The sequence below is a fragment of the Cotesia typhae genome, unplaced genomic scaffold (genome assembly GCF_013202065.1).
Source record: "Cotesia typhae breed Kobodo isofemale line unplaced genomic scaffold, CoteBio_Ctyphae contig_4, whole genome shotgun sequence".
Taxonomy (NCBI): Eukaryota; Metazoa; Arthropoda; class Insecta; order Hymenoptera; family Braconidae; genus Cotesia; species Cotesia typhae.
The window spans coordinates 2621922-2649160 of NW_027423748.1; the positions used below are offsets into that span (position 1 = coordinate 2621922).

Sequence of the window (27239 nt, forward strand, 5' to 3'; positions counted from 1 at the left end):
ATGAGGACATTCGAGGCCTGATACGCAGTCTTACTCCTCCTAAGGCGGGGCCCTTAGACGAGGAAATATAAGCAGGGTTCACGGGTAGTTCGAGGCTCTTCTTGATCTTAAAGTTACGATCTCAATACGCTCGATAATTAATTCTTGTCGAGAGACCATAAAGGCTAATAACCACGTACTCCACGGAAATTGTCATACATTTTCAAAGTGTATTTTAACAATTAAATAAATCCATCTATTAATTAAAATTCACCGAAGTTAGTTATTTCGGAGTTAATTTGAGAACCTCTACTTACAACTCTGGAGGTCGTAACATCTTTATCTCCAGCTCTAATTGTTCTACCAGTTACTCACAAACCCGTGAGGTAACCGGGACGTAACAAATATTTCCTCTTCACCTCTCCCAAATCCCGCTCAATTCAAATATGTTTTTTCACATTGTTTTGCGATAAACATTAAATTTTCAGGAGAAAATGATCATACCTGATCGAATGTGAACAGGTATGAATCTTTAGACCTGATCAGAAATAAAAAATGACCGTGTGTTACGTTCTGGGAAAATTTAAAGTTTTTTCCTAGTTAATAATAAAATGTTTTTAATCAATAATTTTTAGGTTTTGACCTCATTAGGATATCGATAGGTTCCAGGTGGGTCATGTCTCTGATTTCTCCAAAAAGTACTTTTTAAAATTTACAATTGATAACTTTTTGAAATTACTTTTAATTTACCTGCTCTCAGGTAAGTGATGAATAGAGAGCCTGAACGCTGGCTAGCGCTCTGGAGGAAGGAACCCGAGTGGAACGCTGGTAGTCGCTCTTAACCCTGAGTAGGACATTTCGAATTATATCGACTAATAAGACAAGTCCATAAAAAACGTGGTCTGTGCTGGATGTGTAACAAAGATTATCCGACGTATTTTTAACCGCTGAACACGAATCTGAAGTCAAAATTGGGGGTCAAACTACAAAAAACGAAGAAAAATTTAAAAAAAAATTACGAAAACAGTTAAACCTGAAGGCCATCCCTGCAACTTCCCGCTAAATCCAACCTAGGCGCTTAAAATTGCACTGATGACGTTTTTGAGCTCTTCGAGCTCAAAAATACAATTTATGTGTTATTTTTTGCTCTCCGATCTTTAAGAGATAGCTTTTCTATGTTTTTGAGCTTTTTGAGCTCAAAAGTCTGACAGAAGTTTTATAGAACACTATTTTTCGAATTTTCAAAAAGCGATAATTCTTGAATGAATCGATCGATTTTCACGTGGTTAGTAGCATTCGAGATAGTTTTTGCAGTCTCATAACGAATTTTTGAGTTTGAATTGATCAAACGAGGAATTTTAGAGTAACTCTGTAAAAACAATTTTTTCGGTTTTCTTTTGTTTACGATATCTCTCGAACGAGTCGACCGATTTTGACTGGCTTGGCGGCGATCGACGTAGTTTTTTTAATGTTAAAAGCTGATTAGGTTTTGTAATTGATCGGTATAGCTGTTTAAAAGTTATTCCAAAAATTGTCAGAGTTATGTTAAAAAAAACACTTGTTTCTAAATATTTTGTCGACGATATCTTGTGAATCAATCAATCGAACTTCACGTTCTTGAAAGCGATCGACGCAGTTTTTTGAGTTCCAATGATTATTTCATTTAATCAAAAACAAACCTAAAAGAAATGTCGAAGTTATGTTAAAAATGCACTTTTTTCGGTTTTATTTCGGTCACGATATCTCCCGAACGAATCGACCGATTTTGACGGGATTAGCGACGATCAATGTGGTTTTTCAAACTTTAAGGCGGATTAGTTTAAGAAATTGATCGATAAATCCGTTTAAAAGTTATTCCAAAGAAACCACTTTTAAAAAATTTTTTTCTTGTTTTGTTTTTTAGATTTCTTTAAATTTTTCAAAATCCATCGGTTCACACACACACACACACACACACACACACACACACACACACACACACACACACACACACACACACACACACACACACACACACACACACACACACACACACACACACACACACACACACACACACACACACACACACACACACACACACACACACACACACACACACACACAGTGTGTGTGTGTGTTAATAACCCCCGCAGCATCGCGGGGGTTATTAGGGAAGCTTTCTGTAGCCTTAAAACGTCGAGATCTGATGAAAATTCAATTTTTGCAAAACGGGGTGAAAACAATGATTTCCCGATTTTTTGTTATCTTTGATTTTCTTAGCAGGAACTTAAAAACTAAAAAAATTTATGATCTAATAATTTTTTCTGCATAATAATTATAATCTTCTAATTTCTGTCGTTTCTTGGCCCTTTTCTCCTCAAGTGACCTGTGCAACGAATTTTTGTTATGATTTTTTCCTCTCTGATTAGTCTCTCTTTGTAACATCCAATTGCATTGATGCAATTTCTCTCCTTGCTTTTCACTAAAGCTTCAGAAAGTAGTTGAGATGCAAATCAAGGAAGTAAAGTTTCAAATTCATTAGGCAATCTGAACGCTAAAAGTTTGCGATCATATTGGCCACAATATTTTCGTTCAGCATCCTTGGTGTTACCTAAAAACTAAATACATACTTTCTTGAAACTTAACCATAATGCCTTTTCTTGTTCATCCATAACTGAAACAAATGTTTGATCTTTGAATAACATCCGAATTTCTGGTCCATCAATGATGCCTTTAATCAATTTCAGATCTGATTTGTGAGAGGCTTCTCCCATGTAGCTGAAGTTTTAAATTTAAGTTTCTCCTTGTTCTGGCACTTCTCACATCGGTTAACCATATCATATTATGAACCACAAACAACATTAGATTCTAATAGGGTAATTATTTCTCGAATCGATAAGTCACCGGATATCGATAATTGTTCGAGGCAGCTCTGGTGAGTCTCGATCTTAGAGCCTACAGAGGGAGTAGAAGGGAGTAGTTCTGGGTTATTATAGATGAGCCTTGCAGTGCAAATGGATAGAAGTGGTGTGACCGCCAGACAGAGTGCCACTGAGAGTCAAGAAGGACCGATCTCCAGAGTAGTTACGAGACGAAGGAAGCCAACAACAACGAGGACTTCATACTCAAGCAGTGAGTTAGATCGTCATTTTATTCGTCAAGGTATCAATAATTACTTTTTGGGAAAGAAGTGAACCGCGGTCTACCTAATACTCGGTTTACTTCTCTTCATTTATTAATTTGACTATTTGGTCGACAAGAGTTATTTATTGAATTGATCAATAATTTGATAATATTCATTAGTTCAAACTAAGTGATCTTCATGGGGATTTATACCCGAGAGTCATTCAGTCAACCTTGAGGTCAAGAATAATTTTTAACATTCGCAGTGAGAAAATTTTAATTACTCAGAAATTAATCAAATTAATTTTTTTAACATCTGGAATTGTTTTATTTTTTTATTGTGTTAATTCTTAAAATCAATCAATTCGATAAAATGAACGATTAAAGTTTACACTTGCGAAAAAACCGACAAGTGTCTTTTTCACGAATTTTTGGTCAAGCGTCGGTAGATACTTTACGTTGCAGTTAATCCGAGTACCCAAGATTATAACAACCAAACCAGCAAATGTAGCGTCTATTTTTCAAATGCCAACTTTTGTCGACTTTTATGATTGAATATTTTTACGACGGAATTTATTGAACTTTATGTTGGGAATTATTTTACTTGATAATTTTTTAAAAAATAATTTTTTGTGAACTCATTTATAAATATTACGATGCATTATGTTGAATTATTGATTTTATCAAATGCGAATTATTTATGAAAATTAATTTGAAAGATATTAGAATTCAATTCTTAAAATTGTTATTAAGATTAATATAGTTCTGCGAATTAGAGCTTACGCTTATGATAACTTTGTCAGTCAATTATATTGTGGAAATTTAGTCAGATTTTATTATTAATTAATTAATCGGAAATGAAATCGAATATTTAGTTCAGAGTTATTTTGGAATTTTGGTTTATTAATTTGGAAAGATTGTTTAATTAATATACTGATGACTGAATATTTTAGTTGAAATTCTTAAAATCAAATTAATCTATTGAAATTGTTTAAATTATAAAATAAAAGTAAAAGTCATTATCAAGTGTGGGTCATGTGTGTGAAGATTGGTACGGGTCATGTGTGTAAGCTGCAGAAGTATCTGGGTCTATGTTGCCGTCACTAGGCTGTTACTTTTGTAGCTGTGTGTAATAACGATCCCTTGTACACTGCAGTCTTTGTGCGAGGTGTTCCGTTGATAGTTAGTAAGAGTTCTTGTTAGCCGTTAGTTAGGCTATATTTTTAAGTTGTATTACGGCTCCATGCCGCATTAATTGCGAATTTTGAATTAATCAGAGGACTTAACTAGTTATCGAATAGATAATTTCGATGCACGGTGTCTCAAAAGAGGCTGCCCTCTCCGCCCTCTCACCCTCGCGAGGCCCGTAAAGAAGGCGTATTTTCCATCATTTCAACATAGATACCATAGCTATTAGGGAGGGCCTAGAATCATACGTTAGTTCTAAGCCAATCCGGAAGATCGGCTGCCTAATCTTCCCTACCCGAAAGACCCCTACTCACATGCATTACTCGGGTGAGGAGAGGTCGGTGCTCGCGCGGTTTGAACATGACCGCCGATGACAATTACATTATCAATAAATAATTCTTTCTTTCTTCCCAATGCATGTTCTTTTGTGTACTCTACGATAAGAAAACTTAGATAAGAATATTCGTAACCGCGGGGTTTAAGCTTATAATTTTACAAAGAGCTCGAAACTCTAATGTTTGCTCTATTGACTTTTATGAAGAAAATAATTTACGAACATTGGCCATTTGTCGAAAAGTTGCCTTACATGGGCATATTCGCCGAATATTACCTTATAAGGAAGCGTTTCGTCTAGCTACGTGGCCGAATATCGCCGTATGATGGCGGATCCACGAGTATAAAAACCCTAGCCGCGGAAGCTAGAGCAGCACTCATCGCGAATTCTTGCAACCCACGGTACGGTTCGGGATTATTAAAATTTTACATATTTGTTTGATTAGATTTACCCAAGTGCCTAAATTCAGTAAATAAGCCATTGACTTTATCAAATAAATAATTAAAAATAAAAATAAATTCTTAATATCTTATTTTTATTATCTTTTTAGGAAATACAGTAAAATCTCTATAAAGTTCCGCTGTGAATAGTTCCGTTCCCCTCAATCTTTTCCCCTTCTCTTTAATATTTCCCCTTCGTTCGCACGACATTAGACGGAGCATATTTTATGTGTGAGAGCATATGTGTGAGGTCGATAAGATAGTTATTTTGCAAACCAGCTTAGCCTTATCATCATAAAAATAAAAACAGAACCCTTGCTGTATCAATATAAGTATTACTAAACATGTAGTGCATATTATTAAAATTGATATTTATTTAGTTATTAATTGATAATTATCCTAATATTACGCACTATCAAGTCTCAGTTTATAATGTCAAACAATTTAAGTCATGAAATTGCTCAAAAAGAGCTAATTTTGGGAAGTAAGTCTTCCCGTCGCTTGACACTTTAACAAAAAATAGAAATCATTAAGCTACTTGATGAAAATCATTCGAAAACTGACATAGCTGATAAGTACGGAGTAACAAGAACTGCAATTTATAAGATACATAAAGCTCGTGACAAGATACTAAAATTGTCAGCTAGTCATACAAGCAATTTAAATTTGGATAAAAAAAAAAATCTATCAAACCACTTACAAATGAAGTCATGGATGAAATACTATTTTCCTGGTTAAGTCAAATTCGTCAGCAAGGTACACCGGTCAGTGGATCACTGATTTGTGAAGCAGCTTTGAAAATTAATAAAATTATAGGAGGTTCTGAAAATTTCAAAGCTAGTGAAGGCTGGCTAAATTCTTTTAAATTCAGATATGGAATAAGAAAAAGAAGTCTACAAGGCGAAAAATTATCTGCGAATGTTAGTATAGCTCATGAATTTAAAAATTATTATCAAAATTTCATTACAGAGAATGGTTACGAAGATGAAAATGTTTTTAGTGCTGACGAAACTGCTTAAAATTGGAGACTGTTACCTAAGCTAACATTAGCGCTAGGCAACGAATCGTCGTGTCCTGGATTAAAGTAAGGAAGGAAAAAGTTTCAGTTTTGTTTTGTGCCAATGCTGATGGTTCATGTCGATTGCCACCATTAGTTATTGGTAAATCTGAAAAACCTCGATGCTTCAAAGGAAATGTTTTACCTGTTCTTTGTGCTCATCAAAAATCTGCTTGGATGGACCAAAAAATTTTTCTTGACTGATATAAAAATAATTTTATACCATTTGTTAAGGCTCACCAAAAAACTGCTAAAGTTTTACTTCTTTTGGATAATTGTCCTGCTCATCCTCCTGCTGACGTTCTAAATGCTATAGATTTCCACAGTTTCAAGTTTTATATTTACCACCAAATGTTACATCCTCAATCCAACCTATGGATCAAGAAGTAATTGAAAAAACTAAAAAACTATATCGGAAAAAACTATTAACACAAATAACTGCTGTTACTGAAGAAGTCAACAATCCAGAAATATTTCTAAAAAACTTTAATTTAATTAATGGTTGCTATTTGATTGCCTCAGCTTGGCAAGAATTAACACAAGAAAATTTAGCCCCAGCATGGTCAAAGTTAAAATCATCTATTAATACATCTCAAAATTATAATTTATCAACTGAAGAAGATTTTGGATCTGACGCAGATTGTTGTATGTCAAAAATATCACCTCAGAACATCGATGAGATAAAAAAAGTGATTGAAAAAATTCCAGGTTTGAAAATTCATAATAATTAAAAAATTATGTCATTTTTAAAAATTGTAATTTATCATTTTCAGAATATGAGAATTGTACATCTTAAAATATTCAAGATATGTTATATGAAGAGTCATGTGATCTAGGATGGGAGCCACAAAGTTTAGAAACCATTGCAAATAAAATACTTTCTAAGTATCAAATTACTAAAACGAACAAAGATATTATAGACAAAGAAAATTTAAGGCCTTCTAATGTTGATACTGATAACAATAAAAGTTTAAAACAAATTAATTTTACACCAGTCGCAAAGGATGTTTCGAACAATACCAATGTTGAGTACATGGACGAAACTTTAGAGTCTGATTATACAGATTTAGAGTTTCTTGATGATTTAATAAGCTCTGACGATATTCTAAATGCTAGTTTTATGAGCACTGAATCTATTAGTAATACAGTTAATTGTGATAAACGTTATATTATTGCTGACGACAGTTTAATGAATAAAAATGTGCAATTTGAAAATCAAAAAGTACCAAACGATTGTGATAACCCGGGTAAAAAACTTTAGATATAACTATATATAATTATATATGATTTAGATATAATTATATATAAATCATATATAATTATATATAATGACTTTCGGGGTTTCATATAATTATATGTAATGACTGTCGGGTTTTCGTCTAATTATGTATAATTATATATAATGACTTTTGTGATTTCGTAGAGTTATATATAATTTTGAAAAGTTTTATTTTACATAATTTTACATAAATATGTACAGCAATTTTATTTTCAATTAAAATAACTACATAATTATCAAACTCTGTTTAATTTATCTGGCCTTTTACATATATAGTCTCCTGGGTAAAAAAAATTATATATAATTCTATAGAACCATATATAATCTATATATGACTTCATATAATTTATATATAGCTATATGTCATTACATACAATCCTGGTCATTAATTTAAGTATGTTTTTAAGTTTACTAGAAAATAGTCATTTTTAAACTCGAACGTTTATAAACTATAAATTTGAAAATTAGTTGATAATGTCATTTATAAAATTACTCGCAAATAAAAAATAATATTAATGAAATTAGCAAAATAGAAATTTCACCAAATCAAAATTCAGTCATTTATAAAATAGCGAAAAACAAAAATCTTCGGCTACGTGAATTTAGCAAATTCTTGCTGCAGAAACTTATAAAATTAGACGATTGTAAACTTTACGAATTGTAAAATTAGCCGTTTTTAAACTTCTTATAACTTTTGAATGAGTCAGTCGAATTTGTTCTAATTTTCAAAGAAACTGAATTTATGAAAGTCCTTTTAGATGCCTCAAAGCCTTTTTTGATCCGTCAATCCGTTAAAGAATTACGAGAGATTTAGAAACGGCTAATTTTACATTTCACAAAGCTTATAATCGGCTAATTTGACAAGTTTCTGCAGTAAGAATTGGCTAAATTCACGTACCTACAGATTTTTGTTTTTCGCTATTTTTTAAATGACTAAACTTATAATTGGTGAAATTTAAATTTTGCTAATTTCATTAATATCATTTTTTATTTGCGACAAATTTTACAAATGACATTATCAACTGATTTCTAAATTTAGAGTTAATAAACATTCTATTTTACACACGGCTATTTTCCAGTAATATTAAAACCATACTTAAATTAATAACCACGATTGTATGTTCGTTTTTAAGGTTAGATATAATTATATAAGACTATATATAATTATATATAATTTGTCACGGGGCTCCTTCATTACCCGTTGAAGGTCCTCACCCTAGCCGCGGTTAGTTATCGACGGATCTGTTATCACAGGGCGCTGTGGTCTAGGATGCTCGCGCAGTAGTAATAAAAATTTACATAAGTTCCGGGGCCTAGGAAATAAGCGTTCCACGGTTAGGGATAATCCCACACGAGGGACAAGTGAAGTTGGCGTACGGAAAAACGTTATTGTGAAGCCGGTGCCCCAGCAACCACCACGAGATTTTGGGAATACAAGGTAAATATTAATATTCCTCTGAGATTCCTGTGGAACCTTCAGAGCGATTATTTGAATATATAAACTTGATATTTATTGCTAGGCAGCTAGCCAGCCTAAATATCCAATAAAAACAATTCTAACTATCCTGAAATTCCAGATAAATTATTGCTAAATATTCCGAGCTACGACACAAGTGAACCCGAGTATCGAGAAGACCGTGATTTTGGCTGACGAAGTTGTCTCAATAAAAGGCCACGAGCACGACAAAGAGACCCGAATAAAGAAAAGAAGTCGTCAAAAATTCTCAGGTACAAAAAGTTAAACCTCGGTAAATGATAACTTAATAGCTGGATATTGATACGCGTGCACTAAGAACAAGTGAACACACTTCTATACTTTACTGAGTATTTATTCAAAACTAAAACTTATAACTAGAGAAATACATTAAGTAAGGTAAGAGGATTATATATAGATAGTAATTATAGCAACGACGTTGACTATATTCAACAGTAAATTATTGCGTCGCCCCTGGAAACTCTAGCCACAGGCCAGGTTCCACCTTCCAATCACCCTACTTGATTAATTAATTAATTATTCGAATTTAAGTGAAATATCTAAATTATAAGTCGAAGTCAAAATTAGTTAAAATAAAATTCGAACGAATAGAAAATTTAGTAAGTAGAAAAATTTCAAATTTAAAAATAAAAGAGGTTGAATTTAGAATTAATATTACTATAAAATTGGTCAAATAAAATTAAATTAAAATTTACGAATCAGAAATATTAATATCGATAAATTTGAGTTAAACTGCGTCATTTATTTAAGCAAAATTCTGTCGATTAAATTTATCATAAATTAGAAATTAAAAGAAAACTAAAGGGAATTAAAATTAGAAAATTCTCCAAGTTAGATTAAAATTGACCAATAAAATCAACAAGTAAAATAAATTAAAATTTAAAATGACAACTAATAATTAAAATTAACTTTTGGAAAATTATCAAAGATTTTAAAATAAAATTACCCTAAATTCAAATTCCTTAAATTAGAATATTAAAATTGTTAAGCAGTAAATTAATTTATAAAACAAAATTACAAGAGTAAAATTATTAATAAAAAAAATTTGTTCAATAAACTTCGATAAATAAATTTGTCAAATTCCAGTATGATAATTTCAAAATAACTAATATAAAAATTTTGCCTTGGGAAATTTTAGCCAAGTTGACGACTAAGTCACAAATTCTTACTGGGATTCAAAATAGACATAAACCGATTATTCAGGCAGTTTGAATTCGAGTAAATTTTAATTAATCTAACATCTTGGTTAAATAAACGCTACTGTGATATTAATAATTAAGCAACCAGAATTAAATTAAATTATTTATCGAAGTTAAGTTAGGGACCGGGAGATTTGATTCCCAGGAAGTTATGTTGTAAAAAGTATTTTGGATTTTAAAATAATTGTAAATTAGAGTCAAGTGTGTATTTAGATAAATTGTTTTATTGGAATTGTGTGTGTGTGGGAAAATATTTTACAGTATATACTCCTCGTTCACGGGCTGTCGAGGAGGTTAGTATTAGCAGGTTGTCGATTAGTGTCATGGTATCCTCCTCTGTCCTAGTCGACTTCAGGTTCCTTAGTCCGGTAGTGAGGGTCCGCGCGACAGCGAAAGGGCTAAGAGCGGTATGAACCTTGGGCAGGGGTCCGGGCGACCACCCAGGGTCATATCTAGAGTCATAGTGCGTGAGGGTCCTGTGGACAGCGCGATTTAGGTAGAAACTGCGGTATAGACGCTCCATATGAGGGTACCGTCAGGAATAGGAAACTATGATAGAAACTACGATATAGATGCTCCATATGAGGGTATCGTTAGGAATAAGAAACTTTTATAAGTGTGAAAGTGTGTGTGAGTATTGAAATAAGATTTAATTATTGTCAGATTGTTAAAATAAATTTATAATTAATGCAAAATTGAATTATTCTTATTTATGTCAAACTTTTATGATTTCTCTCGACCCTGTGATATCTCTCTTGCTTGGACCAGTTCTGGAAACCGTGATAAAAATTCCAGTGGTGCCCTTAATTATTAAATTTAAATAAAGGGGTGATCAAGGGACGGTACCAACCCGTTACAAATTTATATATAACTATATGTCTTTACATATGTTTGTTTTTAAGGTTATATATAATTGCATATAATTTTTATATAACTATACGTCATTACATACGTTCGTTTTTAAGATTATATATAATTTATGTATAACTATATATAACTACTTATAATTCATATAGAACTATATGTCATTACATGTGTTCATTTTTAATAATTGCTCGAGCATAAATATTCAAGTTCTCATCAAGAAAACCTTCGGTTATAATCAAAAAGCGACCATTTTCGTGGGTTTCATAATTAATTGGATTTCCTAACCACAAATAAATTTGTAACTCTCGAGCTTATTTATTTTGATTAGTTTCTCCTATTTTACATTTAAGCATTTGTACACCTTGAATAATTTTTAAGTTATTAACTTCAAGACTTTCAAGTATATTAATTTAAAGGATTTATTCAAATTTAACCAATTAAATAATTGTCTTCGAATAAATTAATTTATTAATAGTCAATGAATCTTTCTATCAGTGTATATTGATAATTAATAATTTAAGAACAAAATAAAAAATTTTGTTTATTACCCATCGATCATGCATACGATTTGCATTACTTGTAGTTGTTAAAAACTCTGTCATTCAAGTAAATCTCGTAGGTAAACGGGTAAAGTAATAGTCTCTCAAGCGTCAGATCCCAGGTTCGGTTCCCGCGCGTGATGGTTTTTTTTTCTATGGAAATAATTCTATATAATTATATATAGTTGTATATCTATATATATATAAGAGATTCCTATCTATGGGGTATTCCATGCCAAATCGACCACTTTTGACCCCGACCCTTTTCGATTTGGCCGAAAGTTTTCCATCCTTTTCTACCCTATAAAAAACGGTTCTCAGAATTTTTTTGAATTTTTTTACCTAACTCCAAAAAAGTTATGAATTTTTCAAAAAAATGGCTTTTTTATTTTCAAATAGCCATAACTTTTTCAAAACTAAACATTTAGGTACCTTTTTTTTTTTTTTAAATTTTTGTTTTTAGATGTACTTTCCGATAAAAAATATTATTAAAAAATTTTTGTAAGTCAATACATATGGAATTTTTCAGTTTTTGACAAAAATCAATGATTTTTCGAAGTTCGACATTTTTTTTTTTAATTTTTTTTTCTAAAATAAACTTTAATCAATTCCACAGTTATCCCTGTAGAACCCAGATTGGGCCGATTTCTCTTTCTATTTTTTTTATTCAATTGAAAAAATATTGTTAAATTTTCAAAAATGGAAAAAAAATTTTTTTTCATAAATTTTATTTATATAATGAGATAAATATAAGTCAACGATTTTACGGCATTACATTCACAATTTAGAGGCTTCATCGATGACTGTAATTAGTAAGATCAATAATTGATGCAGCTAAAATTAATTACTTTTCTCTCTGTCGTTTAAATATTTTACAAATTCTGTGTTCATTCGAATTCGAAAAGTTTTTAACTAGTAAACAACCATTTTTGTCCGGAATTATACAATGTAGTTGTTGAGTTCCTGTAATCGGTTTCGTTTTCAAAAATCGATCATTTAAATCATTTACTGCTGTGTCATAATCTTCTTCTGGGGAAAACTTCACTATAATATTCGGCAAGTTATCCGGTGCAGAAGCCCATTCAAAAAGTTCTTCTGGTGTCGTCATTTGTTTGTCTACCGCGAGTTGGAGACTTGCTCTCGCTGCAAGTCGTTTGAGAATACCACCGATTCTATCACACGGACCTTTCCCATGGGCAGTCGCAAAAAAATGCCATTCAGCAGGAATATCAAAATCATCTTCGTGGTAATATAAATTTACAAAGTTTATAAAGTTTTTAAATTGTTGAGGAGCTCCATCAGAAAAATAATAAATCTTGTTACAACGTTCAGGAAGACTTTTCACGTAATCAGTTTTTATTTCGATGAAAACATGAACAGCAACGGCATCATGTTTGTTAGAATCTGAGATAATTACTAAACTTTTGTGTTCAAGTTTGTTATTTACTGTATAATAAATAACGACTGGAAAAACTGTTGCCTGATTATTATTCCAGTGAAAACCAGCTGCCGCATTTTGTACTACGAAGGCATAATTTTCTGCAAAATCACAAATAATAACGTATTCGTTTGGTTTCAATGTTTCTTTCAATGTCTTCAAGAATTGGGCTTGCTCCTTAGCAATGAACGAATGAGGTAGAAGAATTTCTAACTCACTACAAAATTTTTCCACTAATTCTTCTGTAGGCTTAATAATAGTTTCTAAACTACTTCTCGGTTTTGATATCCAATATTTATATGTAATATTCTCGATTTCCCGGTCCTCAAAACATTTTAGTAAAATTTTACTCAACTCATCGACCCCAGGACAGTTTTTAAATCTACCTAAATAACACTGAAAAGATGGATTTTCACATATAATCATGCTCAAGTAATCGCTGTAGTGTTTAATGGGCTTTTCTGTGTTCCTTGTCAAAGAATAAATATTTGCACCTAAAATAACAGTAATTTAGTAAACTTAAAATTCACGCATTTATAATTATTAATTAATTTAATAATTACCAAGCATCATTAACTTCACGTTTTGATGAATCGTACACACGCAGATGGTGTGTGTTCCACTTGCCCCTGCTAACACACAATGTTTTGGTCGCAAAGAAGCGAATTTTGAAAATCCAATTCTCTCAGTAGGATTTATTTCACAGAAACATTGGTATAATTCTTTTAAGTTAGACAGGATAAGTCTTTTTTGGACGTGTATCCGATTACCATCATCACTTCGAATTGATACAAAGTCTTTCATACCGGGCATTTGAGCACTATATTCATCATCGTTGTAAAAATTTTCAACTTTTAATTTTACCTGATCAGTAATTGTCCTCCCTATACAAAAATGTTGAGTAATTTAGTTTTCAAGTGTATTTAAAACATCGATTTTACGCTACCCATACCTAATTTCGATTCAGGTGTAGAAAGTAAACCCGTTTCTTCAACCAAATTTTTGCTACTCTTGACAAATGTCTTGATGTATTCATAGTTTCACAAATACGTCTCTCACTCCATTTTACAGGTAATAATGTTAAAATTTGTATTTTCAAAGACTTATCAGTTTCTTTATCGTTGAATTTATCATACAACATTTTAATTAGAGAGCGAAAATTTTCACCATCGTCATCAATCGATTCTTCATCTGAAGAAGAAAGCAAAACTTTTTCAAGCTGTCGGATACCCGATTTATTTTATTGTTCAAAAATTGATTATCATTCAATTTCTTCGATGGAATCGGTGATTGATTTAACATTTCTAATGCATGGTTTATTACGGGTAATTGAGTTGCAACGCTAACTTGGGATCCTGAGCTTGATTGTGATGCTTTGGGTTCGCTATCAAATGACATGGAACCTTAAAAAATAATAGTGAAACATATAGCTACTAGAAATGTATTCAAGTAACGTATAAATAACTAAAAAAACTTACGGAATGATAAGGATAATGGGAGATCCATGGCAGTTGTATTACTATCATTATCAGCCTGATCATTGTTGTCATTATTGTCACTATAGTTGTCTTCACGGTCACTTACATCAGCACTAGGATCATTACGAGCATTTGTTTGTTGCTTCACTAACTCTGAAGCTTTTTTCGACATGAACTGCATAATAAATAATTATCATCTAATCCTAACGTTACTTTCATAATATCAGTCGCCGGACGTAAACCAATTTTTTAAAATGAGATTCCAACTCAAAAGGATTACAACACCGATCAAATACCTTTTTTGACGCCATAAAGACAAATTAAAAAAGCGCTTATAAACTAGAGAAATTATTTATTTATACAACAAATGTAATGACAATCTTTTATAAAACACTAGATTGCACAAAAGATTTATAGGTTATGTTTTAAATCTCAAAATGAAAAAGCCGCACTTTTAATCAAAACATACTAGCTTATAGCATCTAGTTTAATGGCTATAGGTAAGTCGATAATTGTTATCCCTAGTTTATCGATCTAATTGATATATTAAAATTTGAATCTTACTAAATACAGTCATCGATGAAGCCTCTAAATTGTGAATATAATGCCGTAAAATCGTTGAATTGTATTTATCTCATTATATAAATAAAATTTATGAAAAAAAATTTTTTTTCCATTTTTGAAAATTTAACAATATTTTTTCAATTGAATAAAAAAAAATAGAAAGAGAAATCGGCCCAATCTGGGTTCTACAGGGATAACTGTGGAATTGATTAAAGTTTATTTTAGAAAAAAAAATTAAAAAAAAATGTCGAACTTCGAAAAATCATTGATTTTTGTCAAAAAACTGAAAAATTCCATATGTATTGACTTACAAAAATTTTTTAATATTTTTTATCGGAAAGTACATCTAAAAACAAAAATTTAAAAAAAAAAAAAGGTACCTAAATGTTTAGTTTTGAAAAAGTTATGGCTATTTGAAAATAAAAAAGCCATTTTTTTGAAAAATTCATAAGTTTTTGGAGTTAGGTAAAAAAATTCAAAAAAATTCTGAGAACCGTTTTTTATAGGGTAGAAAAGGATGGAAAACTTTCGGCCAAATCGAAAAGGGTCGGGGTCAAAAGTGGTCGATTTGGCATGGAATACCCCCTATATAGTCACTCATCACGATATCTCGGGAACCATCAGACCGAGAAACTTGAAATTTGGTAGGAATATTCCTTTCGCCGAGTAGAGGTCAGCTAAGAACGGATTTTACGGAATTCCACACACAAGGGGGGTTGCGGGGGCGTTAACAATGAAAAATTCCCGTTTTTAAACTATAGCTCCTATCGACACCAAATTTGGTAGGAATCTTCTGTAGGAGATGTAGAAATAATCTATGAATGAATTTCACGATATTTCACCCCCCCCCCCATGGGGGCTGCGGGGGTGACTTTGAACAATGAAAATTTTTAATTTTCAAGCTAAAGGTCCTATCGACTCTAAATATGGTAGAAATCTTCTGTAAATGATGTAAAAATAATCTATAAACGAATTTTACGATAGCTCACCTCACAGAGGGTTGCGGGGGTGGATATTAACAACCAAAATTTTTAATTTTCAAGCTATAACCCCTACAGACTCCAAATTTTGTAGGAATTTTCTGTAAATGATGAAAAAATAATTTATGAATGAATTTTACGATATTCTACCCCAAAGAGGATTGCGGGGGCGTTAATAATGAAAAATTCCCGTTTTTAAAACTATAGCTCCTATCGACACCAAATTTGGTAGGAATCTTCTGTAGGAGATGTAGAAATAATCTATGAATGAATTTCACGATATTTCACCCCCCCCCCCCACCCCCCCCCCCCCCACCCCCATGGGGGCTGCGGGGGTGACTTTGAACAATGAAAATTTTTAATTTTCAAGCTAAAGGTCCTATCGACTCTAAATTTGGTAGAAATCTTCTGTAAATGATGTAAAAATAATTTATGAACGAATTTTACGATATCTCACCCCCCAGAGGGTTGCGGGGGTGGCTTTTAACAATGCAAATTTTTAATTTTCAAGCTATAGCTCCTATCGACTCCAAATTTGGTAGGAATCTTCTGTAAGAGATGTAGAAATAATCTATAAACGAATATTACGATAGCTCACCTCACAGAGGGTTGCGGGGGTGGATATTAACAATCAAAATTTTTAATTTTCAAGCTATAACCCCTACAGACTCCAAATTTTGTAGGAATTTTCTGTAAATGATGAAAAAATAATTTATGAATGAATTTTACGATATTCTACCCCAAAGAGGATTGCGGGGGCGTTAATAATGAAAAATTCCCGTTTTTAAAACTATAGCTCCTATCGACACCAAATTTGGTAGGAATCTTCTGTAGGAGATGTAGAAATAATCTATGAATGAATTTCACGATATTTCACCCCCATGGGGGCTGCGGGGGTGACTTTGAACAATGAAAATTTTTAATTTTCAAGCTAAAGGTCCTATCGACTCTAAATTTGGTAGAAATCTTCTGTAAATGATGTAAAAATAATTTATGAACGAATTTTACGATATCTCACCCCCAGAGGGTTGCGGGGGTGGCTTTTAACAATGCAAATTTTTAATTTTCAAGCTATAGCTCCTATCGACTCCAAATTTGGTAGGAATCTTCTGTAAGAGATGTAGAAATAATCTATAAACGAATATTACGATAGCTCACCTCACAGAGGGTTGCGGGGGTGGATATTAACAATCAAAATTTTTAATTTTCAAGCTATAACCCCTACAGACTCCAAATTTTGTAGGAATTTTCTGTAAATGATGAAAAAATAATTTATGAATGAATTTTACGATATTCTACCCCAAAGAGGATTGCGGGGGCGTTAATAATGAAAAATTCCCGTTTTTAAACTATAGCTCCTATCGACACCAAATTTGGTAGGAATCTTCTGTAGGAGATGTAGAAATAATCTATGAATGAATTTCACGATATTTCACCCCCATGGGGGCTGCGGGGGGTGACTTTGAACAATGAAAATTTTTAATTTTCAAGCTAAAGGTCCTATCGACTCTAAATTTGGTAGAAATCTTCTGTAAATGATGTAAAAATAATTTATGAACGAATTTTACGATATCTCACCCCCCCAGAGGGTTGCGGGGGTGGCTTTTAACAATGCAAATTTTTAATTTTCAAGCTATAGCTCCTATCGACTCCACATTTGGTAGGAATCTTCTGTAAGAGATGTAGAAATAATCTATAAACGAATTTTACGATAGATCACCTCACAGAGGGTTGCGGGGGTGGATATTAACAATCAAAATTTTTAATTTTCAAGCTATAACCCCTACAGACTCCAAATTTTGTAGGAATTTTCTGTAAATGATGAAAAAATAATTTATGAATGAATTTTACGATATTCTACCCCAAAGAGGATTACGGGGGCGTTAATAATGAAAAATTCCCGTTTTTAAAACTATAGCTCCTGTCGACACCAAATTTGGTAGGAATCTTCTGTAAGAGATGTAGAAAAAGTCGATGGGCAAATTTTATGATAGCTCACCTCACAGGGGTTTGCGAAGGCGGGTGTTAACATTTAAATTTTTTAATTTCCAAGCTATAGCTCCTATAGGCTCCAAATTCTCATTTCAAATTTTTTTCTTCGTGTCAATTATTATTCATCTTTGAAAAAAAGCCACGCAAACATTATAATGATTGCACATTGAAAGTTACAATGAATATTAGCTGGAATAATTACATGGATAAAAGGTATATGCTAATTCGATGAAATTTGGAATTTGTGAAAGTCAAAACAATACTCTAATTAAATTTCAAGTTTAAATCTAAAAATACAATACTATAAAATTCCCCGCGAAGCGGGCGAATAACAACTAGTAATTATATATAGTTATATATAATTATACAGGGCCATTTTTCATATATAATTATATATGGTATTATTAGTGTGATTCAAAAAAAAAGAATATTTTTTTTTTCGTTTGGTACTCTGAAAAATAGGTTCCTAGACACCTCTATGAAAGTCTCTCCAAGCATGAGTTCTTAATTGTAACGGGAAGGTCCTCCTTCTTACAGTTTTCTATTTTTTCTTATTATCAGATAGAAAAATTTATATCTCGCTTCCAACTACTTGAAAAAATATCTTGTTCCTTAGATTTTGTAGGAAATTGAATGCTCTACAAAAAAGGTCTCTTACGATTTTTTTTCGTAAACCCAACCGTTTAAAAGATATTAACGGTTAAAGTTTGATTATTTTTGGGAAAATTTTTTATTTCTTATGAATTTTATAACTCAATGAAAAAAATCATTATGAATGATGAAACTCATAGTTTTGTAGGAAATTTACTGCTCTATAAAAATGGTCTCTTATGATTTTTCGATCAAGTTGAGCGTTTACGAGATATTCATCGTCAAACATCAATGCATATCAATTTTTCTAGTTTTTGATCAATAATTCGAAAAATTTCAATTTATTCTGTGAGTTTCAAGGAAATTTAGACAAATTTGAGTTTCTATGAATAGAAATATGTTATGAACTATTTTTTTAATTAGTTTTTTTAGTCTTGGACATGTTTGATTACATTAAAACAAAAAATTAGTGCATTTTTTTAAATATATAATTCAATTTAGTGTGTTTCACATGTGTTTCACTTTTTTATCGAAGAATTTATTTATTTAATTATCAACTGCCATATAATTTTCAATATTTTCAACATAACGGTACACTTTTACTGTAAATAATTTCCTCTATTGCAGTTTGGGTAGTTTTTTCGATGTTCTTTGATAATTTGCAATAAGTATTGGAATTGCTCTTCATTTTTGTCAAGCATTGATTATACTCACTAACTAATGCAACAGCTCGTTCTGCTGAATCATTAACAACTTTCAATTGGTTAAAGTATTCTTTATTTTCAATGTAACTGTCATTAGTAGGCCACGATTCAATATCTTTATCAAGGAAGTCATATGGTAAATCAAAGATTTTAAAGAGATTTAAAGACTTTTTAGAAACAAAGTCACTCAGACTTTTTGCGTTAATGAATTCAAATCGTTTTTATCAATTATAAATTTTTAGCTTTAGAATCTGTACCGTTACGAGTATTAACAGCTCCAACAATATTTTTTTACTTCCAATGAAACGGTATCGTCAAATAATGATAAAATGGCAAGTTCATCACTTAAATACCATAAATGCAAAATCATTTTTTCACAAGTTGCTGAAGAAATCAATGAATTGATATTTTTGTACTCGAATAAATTTTTCAAAAACTGCAAGTCATGATTAGCAGCAGTTGTTGCAGAAGTTGATGAAAACCAAGCTTTTAAATACAGTGTAACTATAAATATACAAATTTGCCGAAGACCGTCCAATTCTTTATTAGAAAGTTTAAATTCATTTCTGAATAGAAACATTTTTAAACTGTAAATTGCCTTCGCCATCCACCTAGCATGATGAATTGCACCAGGACGTTTGAAAAAATTTCTTCTTGAGGCATTTCTCCAAGGAAAATCAACGACAATTCCAACAATTCTTTATAGTCATCTCGGGGTTGTAGTAACTATCAAAAACAATTAAAAATTTGTCAGAAACAAGAAAATTTTTTTCTTAAAATCGCAGTTAAATCATACCTGTAAGGATTGTGCAATTAAATTAGATATTTCATTTTTTTATCCAAAATGATATCAGCAACAACAGTATCTTCAATTCCAGATTTATAATTAGTTTTATTTATTTCATCCCATGATTTTTTAAATCTTCCGAACATTGGTACGTTTGGCCCAGATGACACAGGCCAATATACTTCAAATGCACTTCTCAATATGATCTCAAAAATGTGGTGACGACATGGTAACCAGATTAACTCTCTTCCCAAAGTCTTTTCAATTGCCTTACATGTACCGTTATGAATTCCTGTATAAAGAAAATAGATAACTATCGTTAAATTTAATATTTTCAACAAATTGTAGATTATATTTAAAATCCAAATGAGTAAATAATTCTCAATAATTTCAAAAGTGAAATTCAGTAAGCAATAAAAATTAAACTAGAACGTTAATAATTAAATATTTTTTAGATTAAATTATCATTGATAAGTTACCTGTATTAACTGCCGTCGTGTCAAAACACATCGCCTTAACATAATTAGTAATACCCCATTCACTCAATGTCGATAAAATGGCTGATGTTTGATTGTCTGCCGTCCCAGAATTCATTTTTGGAACCCCAAGTAATTGTTCGGTACCAAATGCAGTTAAAATAACTGGTAGCCATTCCACAGATTTTGATCCAACAAGGTCATTCAGCATTTTTCCGTCCCAATGCACAACGTATTTATCGTGTGTCTTAAAGTTGTCATTAAGTCCTTTAGCAATGTCTTCTCTTTGAAGCATACGAGCTCGTTGAATTGAACTATAACTGAGCGTTGTATCTTCAATTTTAATACCTACTGCTAGTAAAACCGGAGCAATAATAAACATCGCATTTCTACTGCTGACATTAGCTCGGTCGAGTCCAAAAATGACTTCAGGAGTTAAGACATCAAGTTTTGCTCGTTTTGTCGGAATTGGAGGTTCATACTCTGAATCAGATCCAAAATTTGTAACTCCACTTAATGTATACGTAGAGAACGACTCTGATTTTTCACTTGGAACAATCGCATGACTGGTAGACGGTTAATCTAAGTCTGGAATAAGATCTGTTTTATAAATTAAACGAAGAAAATGTATAGAATTTATTCATTTTGATGACAAATAATTAAGAAAGGACTCCAAAAATTGTCTAGTCAAATGTCATCTAGTCATCTATGAAAAGTTACACTACTACCTGACTTTATAATAATTAAATATCTCAGATACTTACTACTCTCATCTATTCCCATCATAGTTGTGGTTAAGTTTGATACAGGTACATTATTAGAAAGAATCTCTTTATGGGTACCGAATTTTTGATCCAAATACAACTTTCTAATATTATCATCAAGCACTTTTAAGGATTTTTCGCTCACAATGTCGAATAATTGTTCAAGATCAGTCTGAAATTTCATTTCCTTTTGGTTTTGCGCTGAATTCTTTTTATCGAAATTTTTTTGTAATTTTAACCATTGACTGTGATAGCGAAGAAATTTTTTGACTGCATTAGGAGCTCCACTAGTTGGAATCTGATTTTTCTCCACAGTTCAATAACTTGGTCAACTGAATTTTTAGCACTTTGTTTGATTGAATACTTTAAAATTTTAAGTTGGTAGAAAAACACACGCATAACCTCTTTCACTTTTGGTAACTTACGTTCCGAAATTCTTTGTAGAGGTATTCCGATAAAACGTATTTCTTATTCATTGTAGGTTAATTGATGATAAATAAATTTATGTGATGATTATAAGACTTATTTAAAATGAATTATTTTATTACGTATTCAAGATGATCAGTTTTAGGAACACTGAAAATACGATATTAAATGGGTAGATACTGAAGATAGTTGAGAGTAAAAAACATAGATGGCGTTAGTTTCAGAAGACAAACAGAAGAAGAAATGGAATTCAAAACAAAAATCCCCTCGAACGAAAATTTTATGTATATTTTGTGAAAAACAATTTAAAAATACGCACTGAACAAATTTCATAATAATAAATGACAACGCGATTAAGATTTTAAATTATTAAAGATAAAATTTAAAAAAAATATTATTTGTTGCGGAATTACACATTTGTAATTGCCGCAATTTTCTGAGAGTGACCGAGGTGCTGCTACAAACGCGCCCTCAGGTGCTTAACATAAACTCAAACCCGGTTGCGCAGAAAATCTCCAAAAACACGTGCAAGTAAACACGTGGTGATATATATTTGTGCATCAAATTCAACATCAAGTGCAACCAGGATCATCAATCAACCCAACTCAATCAAGAAGATCTTTCTCAAGCTCACTACCAACATCGGAAACTCAGGTATTGATTTATTCAATATTCAATGCACTCTGTGATCACACCAGATCCAACCTATACTCATGTTGCTATCTCACTCTTACTCATTACCACATGGCGTTCCCATGCTGGCACATACACACTCACACTGTCTTATAACATTATTGCAAAACAGCCATCATTGACTCTCGCCTAGCAACACATCACCAAAATATATTGTCATGACTCCAGTTCTATTATTAGACCACTACTCATCATCTTATGCCCCATTATGTGGGAAATGCCGCATTGCGGGTGTTGCTTGGTGGGGTCAGTTGTGACTGTTATATATATACTTACACAGGCTCTAAGGGCCAGATACTGTTCAGATCTTCAAAGATTGTCACCAAATACTTTTACTCATCCGAGATCAAGCTGAGGTGGCCTCTCAGTTCACTCATCAAACTCATCCAGAGATCGTTAGAAATCATCAAGTGATTCAACTCAGTGCAATCAACATTAATTAATAACTGTGAAGTGCATTTATTAATACGAATCTACAGATTCAAGAACTCAACATGTGTAAACATAAAACTCATAATCATCCACGCTCTTTGAATTGTCGCGTCATAATTTCATTCCTTGTTTGTGACGCCTTTCATGAACTCATTTCTTATTACAACCATTACAATCTACATATGCTCATAATACTTATTCTATAATAAGACCACTCACTACACTCATAATCACTCACTCTATTAATCATTGCACTCAGTTAATCTAATCTATACGCTCATACTATGACTATTAATTAAGTGTAATTAATTAATCGTCTGGTGAACCTAATTCTACAACATTACTCATATTTATCGCTCATAATTGCTAGTGTTAATTATATTGTACATTAATTAACAGTTCAATTGAAGATCAATTTTCTACAACTCATACTCAGTATAATTAATATACATTAATCAATACAACTCAATTAAACTCAACTCGCTCGTACTCATAACTCAGCATAGCAATTCAATGCCATAATAATTGTTCAAATGCTCATAGTGATCATAGTTTATTTAATGCTCAACTTTGTAATCTAAGAATGACTGTGATTTATTTATAATATATGACTATAACCACGAATTGTGTCTCCTCCATCTTTTAACACCTAGTCCCGGCAAATAAATATTTAATGTTAAGACAATTATCTTACATTTTGGTCCCTCGAGCCGGATTAGGTGTTGAAATCCTATAAAGTGATCACAGTCCTTTGCAATCATATTCTCAACAATGTCTAATTTTGTGAATTAATCAGATCCAATCATCATGTCGGATGCGGATATTCCAAGCACCCATCAATCAACTCCAAGCGATCAACCATCTTCCTCTCAAGGAAGTCTCTCATCCACTCAACTCCAGGAGAAGCATTCGGCACCTTCAGGACTACTCATCGGCGAAGAGTCGCCAACTCAATCACCTGCAATCATCAACTCCGATTCTGAAATCATCAATACAAGCTGCTTAAGCGAAGCAGACCAACGAGACGCTTTCTCCTTTCATCTAAGCAGTCCATCTTGGCTCAGTATATGTGACTCTGACGTCACAAGCTCACAACAAGATGGCAATGGCCATGACACAGAGGCTTACAACGACGCCTCGCATTCCAAGACGCTTGCTGTTCATCTGACCTCATCACTCAACAACTCAAGCAATCAATTCACACAATTTTCATGTGAATTTGAACTCAAAATTAGAACTCAACTATCTCGTATGAGACTTATATCTGATATTGAGAAACTCTCAATGGAGCTCACCTCAGATGAAGGCATTGCGTCACTCAAGGCTCACCATGAAATCCTACTCCAACAATGGCGTGACTTCAATACTATTCACGATTATCTGGGTTCCATCAGCACCCCAGATTTTCTCAAACACTCATATGTCACTGACGACATCTTCAACATCACATACCGATCTTACATCGAAGCTCTCACACGCCTATTAATACTCACCAACTCATACACAACTCCAGTTCAACTGGCACAATTACATCATCCTGATCTTCATTCACAATCTACTCATCAAGTAATCAACGCGATCAATCACTCGTCAAGGGAATCGTCGAACCCAAACCAAGTTCAATATGCGTGCGACATGTGCGGACGTGATCATTACATTGTCAGATGCAAGCAGTTTGCATCCTTGACTATACAACAGCGCATTCAAGAGGTGAACAATTTAAAACTGTGTTCGAACTGTCTAGGACACCATCGAGTTGACACTTGCAGGTCCAACATCCATTGCAAGATTTGTCAAGATAATCATCACACCATGATTCACCCTGGTATCAACCATACTCATTAATCAGGATGATTGAAAATCATAAGAGCTCACAACATCGTAATCCACCAATATTATTCAAGTGGATACCTCGCATTCAACCCGGCATTTATGCCCAGGTGTAACACTCAACCGCTGACCATCAACAACGTCTTGATGTCAACCGCCAATGTCAACTCAATCTGCCTCGTTACACTCGAGATCATCACTCAATCACATGCTGCTCAACTCAACACACCAACATCACATCCAAGTTAAGTACTCATCCAATTATCATTCTCTCAAACGCCAGTTCTGAGATCTCTTTGTTTCAGATTTGGTTTACTCAATGCACTTAACTTGTACTCTACACCTACTCAGCATCAACACGTTTATCAAGACAGTCACCATCTAAACTAATTACTAAGTAGGTCACCATTCATCAACCATCCATATACCTGACGAGGTACGACTGAAGACCAGAACACCTCATGGCGGGCGGATAGAACTCATCAATAAGCATCAAGTGTCAGATGCCTATCCGACATGCTCCAGCACTCCACTCAACGACACAAGATCGACTTCAATAAAATAATCACCATCGTACTTCATCACACATGCACGAAGTGCATTTACATCAGAGAACTCAAACCATAATTCATTGGGAAGGTCTTCACTCACACACCAGACCAACATGTTCATGCAGGAACTGAGGCTGGCAGAACTCAGCTAGGACACTCCATTGCTACCATGGAGATCAACTCAATATCAATTGAAGATAATACTCATCACAAGCTCCCAATGAATCCACTCTTCCACATACCAATAATCCATGGATGCTCAGATGCATTGCAAGGGACAATGACATCTGCAGTTGTACTCAAGGTCCAGTCAAAAACTCAACTCAAGGCAAGGCAACGCTGCTTGCTTCACACTCCAGAGACCATCACAATGAATGGATCGCACTCGCACTCACATGTAGACACACTCTGCCAGTCAACTGAAGATTTTACAAGTGTAAACATGCCAATGGACCGACTCATTAATCGCACTCTAGTGGAAGCACTCATTTTAGTTGTTAGACGGACATTATTAGGACTCTTGGTGTCAAAGGAAAGATCTATTCTAGATGGCCACTGGAAGTTAATTTCCAATAATGAAACCTAACATACTACGGGGCAAGAGACCAATCTCTTGGCCCAGCAATCAACCATGATGGACTGGCCCATCGTGATCAATCAACACCTCTCGTCCTAGCCACTCATACTCACCATTGACGTGATACAATTACTCAATTGGAACATGGTCCAATCTTCGAACTCATCTCAGCAATCAAACTCTGCTCACCATCCGGTTCTGCATCAGTTCACGTCAATGTCAACAGTCAATAGAACTGTAAACACTCAACAACCAAGCATCATTAATTTACGATTACCATTTCCTTGATTAGATACTTCTCAGACACCAATGGCATCACTCAAGGCGATGGGTGTTGGGCATATCCAACGTGATCAACACGAACCACTGCAATGTCATCTGGTGATGCTACCAAACTCAAACTCACATCTCTGACACTCACAGCGTACCAGTACGATGCCAATTAAGTTTCACATCAACCACACTCGTTTTCAGTCAATGAAGTTATGAATCATTGACATCTATCACTCAACCTTTGTCATCATCTCATCAGAATATCTATACTCATCATCATCATGACGATTGCACTCACCAAGTCATGGATCACTCCAAGCTGCAGCCCAACTTCACTTTGACAGCCATCATTGAGAAACCGCAACGCAATTCCATTTCCAATCCACAAATGGATAGGACATGGCTCAAGGATAAACATTAATCAATTGCCACGTATCAACATCGACAGTTCAACAAGAACTGGTAAGTGATCCATAAAAGACAAAGAAAAACTCATTCCCACTCATTACAGATTCCACAATCAGCAAGATGTCTGTACTACACTCTTCAGCAATCTTGATTCATCATGTCAAGGTCCACACTCATTAATCAAGCAATCACACATTGATGACTCCATTCTACTGTACTCAACACAATCATCTCCAGTCATGGAATTTACTGACTATCCTCCATCACCTCTCATAGATCAACCACTCCACTCGACTCAGCCATACAATCTTCAATTAATGGCAATTCACTCATCCAGCTGCTCAACATACATGCATCTAATGCAGTTGTAAAATCAATTAAATATCTCGCTCTTGAACTCAATGAATCGGCTTCATGGTTAAAGAATTTACGACTCTTTGACCTCAAGTGGGGACACGGTTCAACTCATGGCTCTGGAAACTCCAAAGGATCCACAGAATCCATCTACGCTCATTCCAGGTCCGTTTACTCATAGGGACGATGTTCCACATCATCCCAAGGAAATCAAGCTCAATATCAATGCCAGTGGTCAACCAAGTGGCAACTCATTCAATATCGAACTCATCATGTGGAAATCCAACTAAAACCATCACCACATCGTCACACTCACACACTAAGGTTAGTACCATATTACCAGAATTTACAACTCTCATAATACTTGTAGATGCTATCCTGAACTGAAGTACCATGGAGATTCATTCCAAGTCCAGCAAGACTTTCCCACTCACTCCTG

The 27239-nt window shown here is 33.3% G+C and overlaps 3 protein-coding genes across 16 annotated transcripts in view; all 3 read right to left on the reverse strand.

The window, feature by feature from the left end:
- Mp (collagen XV/XVIII-type protein multiplexin) overlaps window positions 1-27239 on the reverse strand; it is a 622917-nt gene that overhangs the window by 533163 nt on the left and 62515 nt on the right. The window lies entirely within an intron of this gene.
- Window positions 12422-14570, reverse strand: LOC141527328 (uncharacterized). The gene is made up of 7 exons (XM_074242750.1): window positions 14399-14570; window positions 14151-14323; window positions 13873-13942; window positions 13484-13804; window positions 13307-13414; window positions 12492-12721; window positions 12422-12445 (listed from the first exon to the last, which is right to left on the reverse strand). Exons 1-7 carry the CDS (start codon window positions 14568-14570, stop codon window positions 12422-12424), a joined length of 1098 nt encoding a protein of 365 aa, XP_074098851.1.
- LOC141527386 (uncharacterized) lies at window positions 19880-21560 on the reverse strand. The gene is made up of 4 exons (XM_074242811.1): window positions 21257-21560; window positions 20496-21080; window positions 20026-20308; window positions 19880-19955 (listed from the first exon to the last, which is right to left on the reverse strand). Exons 2-3 carry the CDS (start codon window positions 20872-20874, stop codon window positions 20043-20045), a joined length of 645 nt encoding a protein of 214 aa, XP_074098912.1. The 5' UTR covers window positions 20875-21080; window positions 21257-21560; the 3' UTR covers window positions 19880-19955; window positions 20026-20042.

Bases quoted from the DNA above. Each gene is read 5' to 3' on its own strand.
- LOC141527386 (XM_074242811.1), bottom strand. From the start codon at position 20,874: ATGTTTATTATTGCTCCGGTTTTACTAGCAGTAGGTATTAAAATTGAA. The intron at 20,309-20,495 runs GTAACTTATCAA...TTCTTTATACAG, and splicing joins CACGACGGCAGTTAATACAG to GAATTCATAACGGTACATGT.
- LOC141527328 (XM_074242750.1), bottom strand. From the start codon at position 14,570: ATGTCGAAAAAAGCTTCAGAGTTAGTGAAGCAACAAACAAATGCTCGT. The intron at 13,943-14,150 runs GTATCCGACAGC...GAATACATCAAG, and splicing joins TGAACAATAAAATAAATCGG to ACATTTGTCAAGAGTAGCAA. The intron at 12,722-13,306 runs GTAGATTTAAAA...ATTACCACGAAG, and splicing joins ATCTTTTCAGTGTTATTTAG to ATGATTTTGATATTCCTGCT.